Below are 12,860 nucleotides of genomic sequence, written 5' to 3'. Positions count from 1 at the left end.
GGAACTCATCTCCTATATTCTGCGTTTGACATATTACAAACTGCCGTAACAAACACCGAATCCAGCATTTTAACGAAATAAACCCACGTTATCGAGTTGTTACTCTTTTTTTTTATCATATACTAGTACTACGGTCCAATGCTGCTATAAAATACGACTTACAAATGTTAGCGTCCCAAAGACAAACAATTCTGAACCACAATGAAAGGTTGTTACGCCACCGATCATAACATGCATAAAACAGAGTTCTCTAAGTTGCAAGAAAACGAATTTCTAAAGTTTAATGATCAGATCATCCTCCCCAAATCATAATTCTAGTTTCATTTATTACCTCCTCTAATGTGTTCTGGAACGATTAATCCATGATACAAAAAGTCACGTGTTTATGTGAATCGAACAAATACATTTACAGAAGTTCTTGTACGATGAATTAATTCCACCTTTTAAAAGTGTGGAATCTTCAAAAATAACTTACAATGATAATATTAATATTCTTTCAGTACAGTTGTCAGATAGCGAATTCTATTTTTATTTTGTTATGGTTTACCGTTTATTTATTACTCCTTCTATCGTTCAGTTCAACTATGAAATTTTAGCTGGAGCACGTTGATTTGGAGTATGTATGTATGTATTTATTATAAAACTGACACCAGCTTCCCCTAGCGGTGACGTACAGATATTAATGTTGTGAAAAATTATGCAGATTTGTGGTAATAGGTAGTCACATGAGATGTAACCTCGTGGTCTAACCACTACATAAAAAGCTTTCCTTGATCAGGAAAACGAGTTAGTTCACGAAATGTGGTTAGAATTTTTTATCGATATTGTTAATGATCTTGAAAAATAGCTTAATTTTGTAACAATGTGTTATTCTCTAGTGAATTAGTTTTTCTTTTCTACTGATGCTTTTTCCCAACTCTTTTATTTACTCAAATTAATAGCTCCGAGATTTATGTTGTTGTTGTTGTTGTTGTTTTTTTTTGGGGGGGGGGCTGCTTCAATATAAGAAAGTCACTTAAACATAATTATAACATAATATTCTTTCTTTTGAACAGTTTGTGAGCTCTCTGTGAAAAGGAGAAAAAGTAAAGAAAAAAATAAAAGTTTAACATTCTCAATATTATTTCAAAACATGATATTTTAAGGTCTTGCCATAAAAGCGGGTAAAAGGTTTTGTCTGAACGAAAATCACTCTGACTAAACTAATGTGAACAAAAAAAGCTAGATGGTAAGGTTCGGGAGCCAGGAGTGTGAAGGAATGTCGTGGGGCGCTTGAAAGGTCTCACTGATCGCAACGTTTGTTAATAATTAGGAATGAAAAAAAATGTATTTTGGTGCTAAGTTAAGAAGTTGAAAATTCTGAATACCCTCTAATAATCATCACAACACTCTACTGCCATGAACAATAAGATCAATAAAAACTACAGAATGTTGACTTCAGAAATTTAACATGTAGAAGTAGTAAGTTAACAAAAAAAAATGTAATTGGAACTGTTTAAGTAGTCTGGATAATTCACTCACAATTTTCTCTTTCATTGAATATAAGCGCTGTTCCCCCAGTCGCTTTAACATTTTAAAATAAATATCAGCCCATATTATAGCTATAAACTATGTGGCTGAAAATATACTTCTACACCTGTAAACAGAAACAAAAGCGTGGCTGAGAAGCTCATCAAATGGAAAACTGTCGGGTCGATCAGAGTTCAAAATTAACTTCGGCTTTATCACAGCAACAGTACGAATATAATGGATTCATGAACATAATTGTAAAGTGATTTTTTTTGTATATCAACAGAAGTAAGGAACAAACCAGACCACACACACACACTCATCAGCATTGTACGCGTTACAAAAGTAAGCTTAAGAATAATAATTTTAAAATTATACAAAATGAAAGTAATTTTAATAAAAGAAAAATCAGAGAAGCTTTAGTAATAAAAGATCTAAAACCAAAAATATATTATAACTAGCTACCCGATCCCTCAAAAAATGACAGGTTGGAGATTTGTATAAAAAAAAAACGCAGATGCCCTTTGAAAGAATTCAACGGTAGGGATGAATAAATAAAAAAGTGCGTAGTCAACGCAATGCCTTGGATTATAGCGTACACGCAATATGATTGTCTAGTGCAGTGCTTCTCAACCTTTTCCAATATCATTCACTCCTAAAAGTTTTTCACAACAGCTCACTCACCCCAGTTCGTAAATAGACAAAAAAGTACTAAATTAAAATGCAGAATTATTTAATATGACTTAAATATACATCAAACTACAACTACAATGAATACGACATAAAATTAACAAAAAATGTATATATCAAACTACAACTAGAATAAATAATAATAACTAATAACTTTTTTTGCTCTTTGAATTTGTTGTATAATTGATAGTATTCGTTCACCCTGCCTTCTTGTTACTCGTCGTGAAAGGTATAGTACGTTGAGGTAAAGGCAAAGTTTAAGGCTAATATGTGATATAGTGAAGCCCGAGCTAATGAGTGAAGTAGATAACTCCTAGAATTTAGAAGACTAATATTATAATGCCGGGATATTTTCAGTTATGTAGTTGTGGAAATAACAAGTTGAAATAAACACATAAATAGAAGGTATATTTAATTTTAAACAGGGCCGACAGTTGAGGTATTATTACATTTTTTTTAGTTATGGTATCGATGGTGTGAAAAATATACATACATACATACACATAATAAAATATAGAGGCACGAGCTCAAGACGAAGTGTTTATTTCAATAATGGTGGCCTTTCGTAACATTCGAATTGCTCTTCAGCCAACAATGAACCACCTTGTTATTACTGTATTGACACAGATTTCTATAAAAAAAACTTTTCACTTTATTAATATCAAGTACAGTATTCGATTAGTAGGCTAACTTGTAAGTTGTAGTGAAAAATTGACAGAAAGTTGACTTAACATAAAATTGTTCGTTATTGGCTGAGGATCCACTAATAGTGTGAAAGTAGAATTATATGTCCGTGTTGTATCGTATTTTCGCGAAGGTAAAGTAACTAGAAATAGAGTTAATAATAATAGAAAAGCCAACTATACACACGTGTTATATACCATTGTCACCACTGTTGAAATATCCAATTAATCTTGAGCTCGTGCCTTTTTCATTCCAAAGTGTTACACATCTTAGAAAACTTTAAATTAAAACAAGTTCTAAGTATAAACTTATACGCATAAATTATAATTTAGTTACAACAGGGAGGCTGAAAATAATACAACTTGCAAACAATCACTGCTGTGTTTAACTTTAAATTTTACGAGGTGACTTGAGGAGTTACGACTGATCTCAGCCACAAAATATTTTTTGTTATAATATTTTACTGTTCTTTCGTGCAAATACACGTTTTTTTTGGTTTTTTTTCATAATTTAAAACGTCAGTCAAGTTGAAACTTAACTCATTAATATAAAACGTCTACACTTAAAAACAAATTGGATCATGTAAACTTATTTTTGATAATTAGCCAATAATGAGGTTTTTAAAATTTTGCGAGTTTGCTGGAAATAAAATTTAAAACTATTTCAATATCGAAAAAAAAAGCTAAATACAGATTAACCTTTTCTAATAGTAATATTATATAGAATTATGAAAAACAGATAATCTTACTTTCCGGTTTTCGAAATATTTCGAACAGAGATTTTCGGCAAGCATTTTTCGTTCGACTTCAGCCTTCACACCAGAAAAAGTTCAGCCTCTCATCAAGCATTCCCTTAACCAACTGGGTAAAACGGAGTGTAGGGTTTTTAGTTTCTCCTGTAGGAGCTACTTGTATTCATCCAACATCCATGGGAACTTAAGCTCTTAATAATATGCTTCGGCATTTAAGTAGGATCACTCGAGCATGAAACCATCCTGCATGAGAAAAGCGTCTCTCCCACGTTCCCACACTCATTGTAGTCAGAGTTTTGACAGCCGCGAGCAAGGTCAAGACCACTGCTATCGGGAAAGCGGTAATCATTATGGTAGAGAAAGTGTATTCGTGTCACTAGACTCTCACGGAATGATGTTGGCTAAATATGTATGCTGAGACACGTTAAAATTCGTGTACTGTAAAAACGCTTTGTGTTTTATTTGAGGCGTAACTTACTTAAGAAATAAAGGGGATAACTGAACCTCTTATTTAGTCAAAAGAAATTGAGTTTTTATGTTAAAGAACAAAACGTCATACACAGTCAGGGAATTGAAGCCACTGTGCAAATCGAAAATATGCGACCGACCGTTTTTAACAACTACTTCAATCAAGTAATTTCTCATATATTTCATAATTTGTCAAATTCAAATCAACATTTGAGTAAAAGAAAAACTTAAACAAAGCGAGCCAAACACTGATAACATCGTCAATAAAAACCAAAGAAACTCTCGAGATGAATGTTTACAGTACTGTGAAGGATTCTTTCCGAAATACGTTTTGTTCACCCGCGGATTATTTATACAGTAGAGATTAACTTTCAGAATAGACAGTTTGTTGGAATTTGCACAATGCTGCACAAATCTAACTGCATTAGTCGGCTCTAATTATGAAGTGATAGATAAGAGATGAGGCATCTAGTCAAAACCACTCACCGTTAACTCTTGTGTTACTATTATCAGACCGAATTATAGGATTTTTCCGTCATCTCTTGCCCCCCAGCGGCACGTCTGTGGACTTCTACCGCTAGAAACCGGGTTTCGATACCCATGGTGGGCAGAGCACAGATAGCCTTTTGTGAAGCTTTGTGTTTAATACTAAACATCAACCATCACCTCTAATAACGCACCCTAGGTCCCAAAGCTCGATTATTATTTTTTCCTTTTAGGGTAACAGAACATGAACCACGGAATGTCGGTTCCACATTCTCGCACATTGACAGATGATTGACTAGTGGGCCGTCCGTACTCGACACTTTGGGAGAAATATTATTGTTACGACAGCGGAAGTCACGTGACCCTAGTAACACGTCATGAGGTTCTAGAAGGATCTTGTCTGTTCGTGGCAACCCTAGTCTTCTCTATGCGCCCTCTATTTTTGTATATATAAGCCGGCAAAAGAAGTGACGGGATGAATAGTTGCAGATAGATAGTTAGGGATAATTGAATAGCAGACAAAGAGATAGAGACAGATAATCGAGTTCAAACCCAAAGTAAAGTGCGTGAATCGTTGTGAATTATAGCGTGTGGTTAAGTTAAAGTGACTGTGGAAATTAAGTGTATTGTAAAGTTGAATTGAGAAAGAATAAACTAGTTTTATTTAAGAAAAGGCTTGTATCGCTGAAGTTTCTCGGAAAGAATTTCTACGAAAAATTAACAAACGAACACAGACGTAACATTATTATTGTTTTGTCTCTGCCAGTTTTACGTATTGGCCAGTTTCTTTACAGTAGGTGTCTGTGATTTGTTAGCGATAAATTACAACAATAAACAAACAGCACATAGTCCACTTGTTTTAAAATAATATTTTAAAACAAGGCAAACATATATACACATATTCGTTACACTGTTGGTTATCTCAGTTGTATCCAGAGCTTTAAATAATTGTCTCTTTTTTTTATCAATGTCCACAGAGGCTGGTTCAGTTACTTTAGATTTACAGTGCTTATAAACTGGGTGAATGGTTCACCCAGGGCTTAATTATATCAGATTCAGGGTGAATGAGAATGAAGGGGTGAATTGCAGGGTGAATGTGTATTAACAATTATACAACAAATTCAAGAACAAAAAAAAAGTCATTAGTTATTATTATTTATTGTAGTTGCAGTTTGATAAATACATTTATTTTTTGTTGTATTCATTCTAGTTGTAGTTTGAGATATATATTTAAGTCATAATAAAGAATTTTGTATTTTAATTTTGTACTTTTTTGTCTATTTTCGAACAGGGGTGAGTGAGCTGTTGTGAAAACTTATAGGAGGTGAATGATAGTGGAAAAATTTGAGAAACACTGCTTTAGAACACAACTTGACAAGATAATTATTCTTCCCTACAATATAATCTGTGATAATTTCACTTTAAAGCCATCACAATAATTGTTAGTTACCATGGTTTAATTTGCTTTCAATAATTCTCTCTTCGTCAAAGTCCACACAGGCTGGTCCAATTATAATAAAACACAATTAACAAGACAACTTTTATTCTTCTCTACTCTACAGTCTGTGATAATTTCACTTTAAAATTGCCACTATATGCTCTTTATGACTAAACTCAAGAATTATGTAGTCTAGATCTATCTTACTATCCATCTAACTAACTTGAACTACATTTTGGACGTGTAAATATTTATAGCCCGACAGAGGCCTAGAACATTCCACACACTACGAGATTTATGATGTAATAATACTCAATTAAAACAACGAGAAAAGCTTAGAAGGTTCTAGTAACATGATGCTATAATACAACAATCGCCAATTCACAACAATTGAACTACACAACGTATGATTCGTAAACTGTGACGTTAACAAACTTGCCATAAACTATCTTTTCTAAAAATAACTAAATTTAACACTCCGATTAAACTTAAATAGTCGTGTATATCTAACAGTCTCAAGATGTTCTGACCGACAAATTCATTTGTCTCTGGTGCAAGTGCACTAATTTTATTCCTACCTGGCAACAACTCTGGGTTTTCCCTGTTAATAAAAGAATATACTGAACCCTATTGTCACCCCACAAAAATTTAGTTTTACAGAAAACAACAGAAACAATTGTAGTTATAAAACATTTAAACATTTAACTATCTTTATATGTTTATAATTATTTGGATAGATTAATGTTATTTTTTATTAATGTGTGAATATTTTAAAATATATATTTACGGCATAAAATGCTTGTGTGGTTGTTTGTTTAGATTTTTCGTGCAAAGATACCAAAGTTATATGCGCATAATCATCCGTTATTTTGAATAGATGTTTTTGAAATCTCGCTCAATCTAGACCAACTGTGAATTTAGTAGATCTGCAAAGTGACTAATTTTTTGAGCATCAAATTGCATACCAAGCTCTGCCTTTGGTTAAAGCCTGACGGATCTCGTAAAAGTCTGCAAGTAAAAGTGAATTATCAGTCCATAATTAGTTTTCTTTTTGAAACTCTTGTAATTCACTTTAAATGTTTTATCTTTAAAGTTTTGCAAGTTATTTTAAGGAGACTTCAATCCTCCATTTTTGTTCTTGAAAACACCAAAAACATGCACAAATTGACTAAAAATGAGCAAAATCTCTGCAAAGATTATCAGTAGTATTCTTTCTCCAAGAAAATTGTTGTAAGGTAGGGGAAGTGGATGGAAGTGGGAAGGTGTAGCAGTAGAATTCAGGCTTAAGTGCCCATTCTAACCATAGTATAAACCGGAAGTTAAATGGTGTGTATCAAAAAAAGAGCGGAAAACTGAAACAGCAGCATTATATTTATTTTCCACATTGTAGCTGGATATTTTATTATTGTGCATTTTGGTTATTATGGGAAACAAGTCAAACTGCTGAAAATCTTATTTACAATCTTTGACTTGTAGAATTGTGTTGTGCTGCAAGTTTTGTTGAAACTCAACAATTGCAATAACTTCTACAGTAACTATAAAGGAGTTATTCTATAAAATAGTTATATTTTTCAAAATATGGGAAAGTTTAATAAGAATTTGGTGTGATTTTGGACTAGTAAATTGGTCTGGATCAGTCAACTCACTTAGGAGAAGATACGTCCACAAACAGACAGAAAATTTTACTTGATATTGGAAACTTACCACATGGTATGGTTTAATATGTACCCCAATTTTTATACTCAGTTTTGACTCGCTTCGCTTGGCAGAGCTAGATTAAATATATAAATAACCTTTAACATTTTGGAAGATTTTAAAAGAGTGAAAATGATTTGTATTATATTATATTTTATCGACATTTAAGCTAAAAGTTTATGGCATAAAGATGCTTAATATTTGTAAGATTAAATATATATATATATATATATATTACTTACAGCTAAGTCAATGGTAAAGTCTCTGCTGGATTATCATGCATCACATAAAGAGCATATCCTGAGTTATATAATGTCACCTTTATACAATTTAGGCTTTATATCTCGACCATTTCTATTATCAGCAGTTTTAATTTCACATGTCCTCTTCAGAATTACATAAAGCTCTTACTGAAGTATGAAATTTAGTCTCAATCATTTGTATGGAGTAGAATTCAACAACCAAATCTTTAATTCTTTCACGTTTGTCATGTGGTATTTCTTTCCTGGGAGATATGAGTATATTTACCACGCTACTACTGAGAACAGTATGACTACCTGTGTAGATTGACGGCCTAATGCAGTCCATTTTCATCTAGGAGAAATCCAATGATATTTACGTTTTATACCTATTTTATTCACTTTTCCATAATTATATCCAACACTTTATATATAATACCTGGATATTTAAATACCTGGATTTTTTTAATGTATATTTTATCATTTTTTTTGTCGTTATTAGACCAATGATTTAAGAAAAACCGAGGTATGCAGACATACCATATGTTTGCTACCCGTCTGTTAGCATACAAATTTGGAAACGTTTTCATTTAACCAGATGTATGTGGTGTTCACGTATAACATTGATCAATAAAGGTTAAGTTCCTTTTGCTCTAGCCACCTATTGTTTTCTGTCCTTCACCTGCAAAGTTGTATATACAATATGAAAGTGGATAATGGCATTTTCAACTGACAGGTATGATATCTTGACGATACCCAACAAAGCAGAGCAGTTAGGCCAGCTAATAACAGAAGATTCACAAATTAATGAGTTTCAACTGTTGAGGCACCAAGAATGAAACTGACACAGATTTACACAGAGGGCAAATATTTAATGACAATCTGCACAATTTACAATGCAAAAGACAAATCACTACAATACAATAAACAGCAATACAGTTTACAGAAGTGAAGTGATCGTGTTTCATTGTTCAATAAAGTTTTCATTGTTCTTACTAACATTCCCTTGTTACTTATTCAGAATCTTTGCTAGTGTGGGTTCTTTCCTTTGTAACTTAAGCTAATACATAAAAGTGAACTGCTTAAAGAGAGTTTTCACAATTTAAAATGTAAAACAATAAAGTTAGCCCTTGCTTTATCCTCTGTGGATTTCATCTCAACAATGATAATCCATACTGTAAATATAAATTTATGCTTCACTATCTTGTGAAGCAACTTGCACAAGGTTTGTTCACTGGAAAACCTGAACAACTGTTTAATTAATCTACAGGCAAAAGTCAAATGGTGTCCACGCACACACACACAAAAGAAAATTAACTCTAATATCACAAGAAAGCTTGAGGAGTTCACGAAGAATGAAACAAAAAAATGCACCAACCTGTTACCAGAATTTAAAAGTGAGAACTTAGGAGTTCTCGTGCTTAAATCCAAATGGAAATCTATGTGCATTCATTGATAAAATCTTATAACTCTATTCCAAGTCAAAAATAACCTAAAAAATCTGCTCTCTTAGGCCCCCAACACTGTCTATAAATATGTTAGTAAACGTTCGAGTTTCACATAAAAGAAAACAGTGATTGGTACTTGTTTGATCATTTGACCAAAAGGCTGTGTAGATCACATGCTTTTTAGTTTTGTTTGTTTTGTTTTTTGAATTTTGCGCAAAGCTACACGAGGGCTAACTGCGCTAGCCGTCCCTAATTTAGCAGTGTAAGACTAGAAGGAAAGCAGCTAGTCATCACCACCCACCGCCAATTCTTGGACTACACAACGAATAGTGGGATTGACCGTACCATTCTAATGGCCCCACGGCTGAAATTATAATGTCATAATTTTTGTATGTTGTAACAAAGTCTACCAAAAACAGTGTACTTCTACGGGTTTCTTCAGATTTACATTTGGGGTACAATTGACACTTTTCAGGCATTAGATCGTCACTGCCCATTGGCCAACTGATGTAACAGGCATCAATCACTGTTTTCTTGTATCAGAAACTCTAGAGTTTATTCCTATATTTAAATTAGTGTTAGGACCTGGGAGAGCAGATTTTAGCAGACTTGTACATAGATTTTAGTAGATTTTTCTCAAATTTCTATCAGATTTTCAGCAGGTGTTTATACTTTACATGGTGTTTTAATCTGAAGTCAGACAAAGAGAGCAAAGTGGCTCATATAACTATACGCTGAGTTATATTTATCAATATTATCAATACTATAAGATCATTATACAGTCCACACATACAGATTTCATAATAAAATAATATAATTTTATCAATTTTTGATCCTTAATTTTTAGGGGTACATGGGAACCTGTCAGAATGCCCAAGGCCAAGGGGTACATGGGAGCCTGTCAGAATGCCAAAGGCCAAGGGGTACATAGGAACAAAAAGGTTGGGAATCCCTGCCGTATGTGGACAGGTTTCAATATTCTTAGTGGAGCATTGGTTCTGATATTGTTCAAATTGTATTTTCTTTATTTCCTATTTCGTGAACATATTTTAATCGTCAGTGGAACCCAAGGTAGGGACTTGGATTTCACCACCTCACTGAATCATCATTTTTATTTGGGTGGAATAAAGTGAGGGTAATGTGACTTAACCTAACGTAACTTGGGTTTGTTTTTCTTTTGTTTAATGATTTCATTTCACAGTTTAGTTTACGGGGGGGGGGGGACATGGGCCATCAGGAGTCTTTTTTGCTCTTATAAAGTGTTTGTTTAGCTTCTGCTGGTCCTGCATATAGAGTACACATACACTATCACTTGCCAATTTTCTGGTGGTGTAATGAATTGTAACACATTCAATTGTATTGTGTTTTGTGTGTATTGTCTGCTTGGAGCTCAGTAAATATTTTCATTTTGTGACCCAACTGTCGCACCCATCAGAAAACACAATCGTATACGAGATTCGCGAACCTCTGTTCTTGCGGGCCCGTACTTTTCTGGAAATACTCGAGATACTACAACACTAAAGAAAGGCTTCAGATTTTCACACACACTATGAAATTTGAAATATCGCGAAATAACACACGAATAGGCCCAATTTTTCACACAATATCAAGGGATATATGAACTACAAATTGAGGTACCCGTCCTTTGTCCGGGTTATGAACCTAAAAAAATGTGGGGACGGATACTATGATAAATAACAGAAAAATTCCAACTTTCACACAATTTATTTATAACATAACATATTATTACATTATTCATCAATACCTCACCAAAAGTTTGTATAAGCTTTAAGTACTCAACATGTGCTTAAAACATGGTATACACTGTGTGATGGTGAAGGTGACTTTGTAGGAAGAGGTAGCGGCAAAGTAGTGGCGGTAGGGTGCTTTCTGTTACCCGCTTTTAACACCCAGCTCTTAATGTTCTTACATAGTGTTTCACGTGATTACTTAAGTGACGGTCATTTATCGCAGAAGTGTCTTACAGACCGAAGTTGAAAGGTCACGGGTCAAAGTAGGAAGTGGGTATAACTCAAGAAACGGCTCTTCATATCAACCTTATTATGGCTGTTGGAGTAGAAACGTCAGCTGAGTTTATGTATTATTGCAATAGTGACGGCCATTGTTTTTTCATTGCATTCCTCCATAGAGAGTGCTGGCGCACTCTGTGAGATATATAAGACGTTTGTGTGCCCTCTCACACTGAGTGTATGTTGTGTTATAGCAAGTTTAATATTTTTGGTGTAAGGACGTGGCACCATCTATGAAGATAGTTAACGTTAACTTACGTCAAAAATATTAAATGCTCAATAACAGCAATGATCGAAAGTGGAGGGTTTGTGAACCCCTCATTAAAACGCCACTTGTTCGAAACTATCATCCCACAAAGTTTGGTTGAGATTGGCCCAGGGACCTAGAAGTAGTTAGGTAACGGACAAATACACAGAGTTTTGTGCTTTATATCATATAAATTGTATGTTTATATTAACATAAATGGATTCACTGTAACATGAACGGAAGCAACGCTCAACAATTTACCATCAAATATGATCAATGGAACACGATTAGAATTAACTTATTATAGATCACAATAAAATATAAAGTAGCAGTTTATTCATACAAACACGATCAGAACCAAGTTATTAGACACCATGATGGAACATGAACTATTTGTTTATTCACACAAATGCGCTCAGAACCAAATTATTAGACATCATGATGGAACATGAACTATTTGTTTATTCACACAAACACGATCAGAACCAAGTTATTAGACACTATGATGGAACATGAACTATTTGTTTATTCACACAAATACGACCAGAAACAAGTTATTAGACACTATGATGGAACATGAACTATTTGTTTATTCACACAAATACGCTCAGAAACAAATTATTAGACATCATGATGGAACATGAACTATTTGTTTATTCACACAAATACGATCAGAAACAAGTTATTAGACACTATGATGGAACATGAACTATTTGTTTATTCACACAAAGACGATCAGAACCAAGTTATTAGACACCACGATGGAACATGAACTATTTGTTTATTCACACAAATACGATCAGAACCAAGTTATTAGACACCATGATGGAACATGAACTATTTGTTTATTCACACAAAGACGATCAGACCAAGTTTTCACACATCACCCTGAAGGAGAAGGAAATAAAACCTACAGTTATCAACAAAGGCCCACTGGAAAACGTTTAGACATACAAATCCATGAATGAAAACCAATGGAATTGTCTTGCCAAGACACACGCATATCCAGCCAGCTTAAAGGAAAATGCAAAATAAGATAAATTTTCACATTTTAGTTTAGAGGAGAGAAAAATGCAGAGAAACAAACCGATGATGCACCACAATAAAAAGGGAGAAAGGAAGCCACCTTTCCACTCCTAATAGTAAAAGAGGGACGGGGGAATCAAATTTTATGA

General features: G+C 33.7%; 1 protein-coding gene across 1 annotated transcript in view; it reads right to left on the bottom strand.

The window, feature by feature from the left end:
• The window catches only part of LOC106465004 (protein hairy-like), a 12,083-nt gene extending 8,017 nt beyond the window's left edge, over positions 1–4,066 (bottom strand). Inside the window, exon 1 of the mRNA XM_013925194.2 lies at positions 3,632–4,066. Within this exon, the coding sequence (XP_013780648.1) occupies positions 3,632–3,676 (45 nt within the window). The 5' untranslated portion in view covers positions 3,677–4,066. The remainder of the gene's footprint in view (positions 1–3,631) is intronic.
• Positions 4,067–12,860: the final 8,794 nt, after the last annotated feature.

Source organism: Limulus polyphemus, unplaced genomic scaffold, assembly GCF_000517525.1.
Source record: "Limulus polyphemus unplaced genomic scaffold, Limulus_polyphemus-2.1.2 Scaffold1809, whole genome shotgun sequence".
NCBI lineage: Eukaryota > Metazoa > Arthropoda > Merostomata > Xiphosura > Limulidae > Limulus > Limulus polyphemus.
The sequence above is the reverse complement of the archived record's forward strand: the minus strand, read 5'-3'. Positions and strand labels throughout refer to the sequence as shown.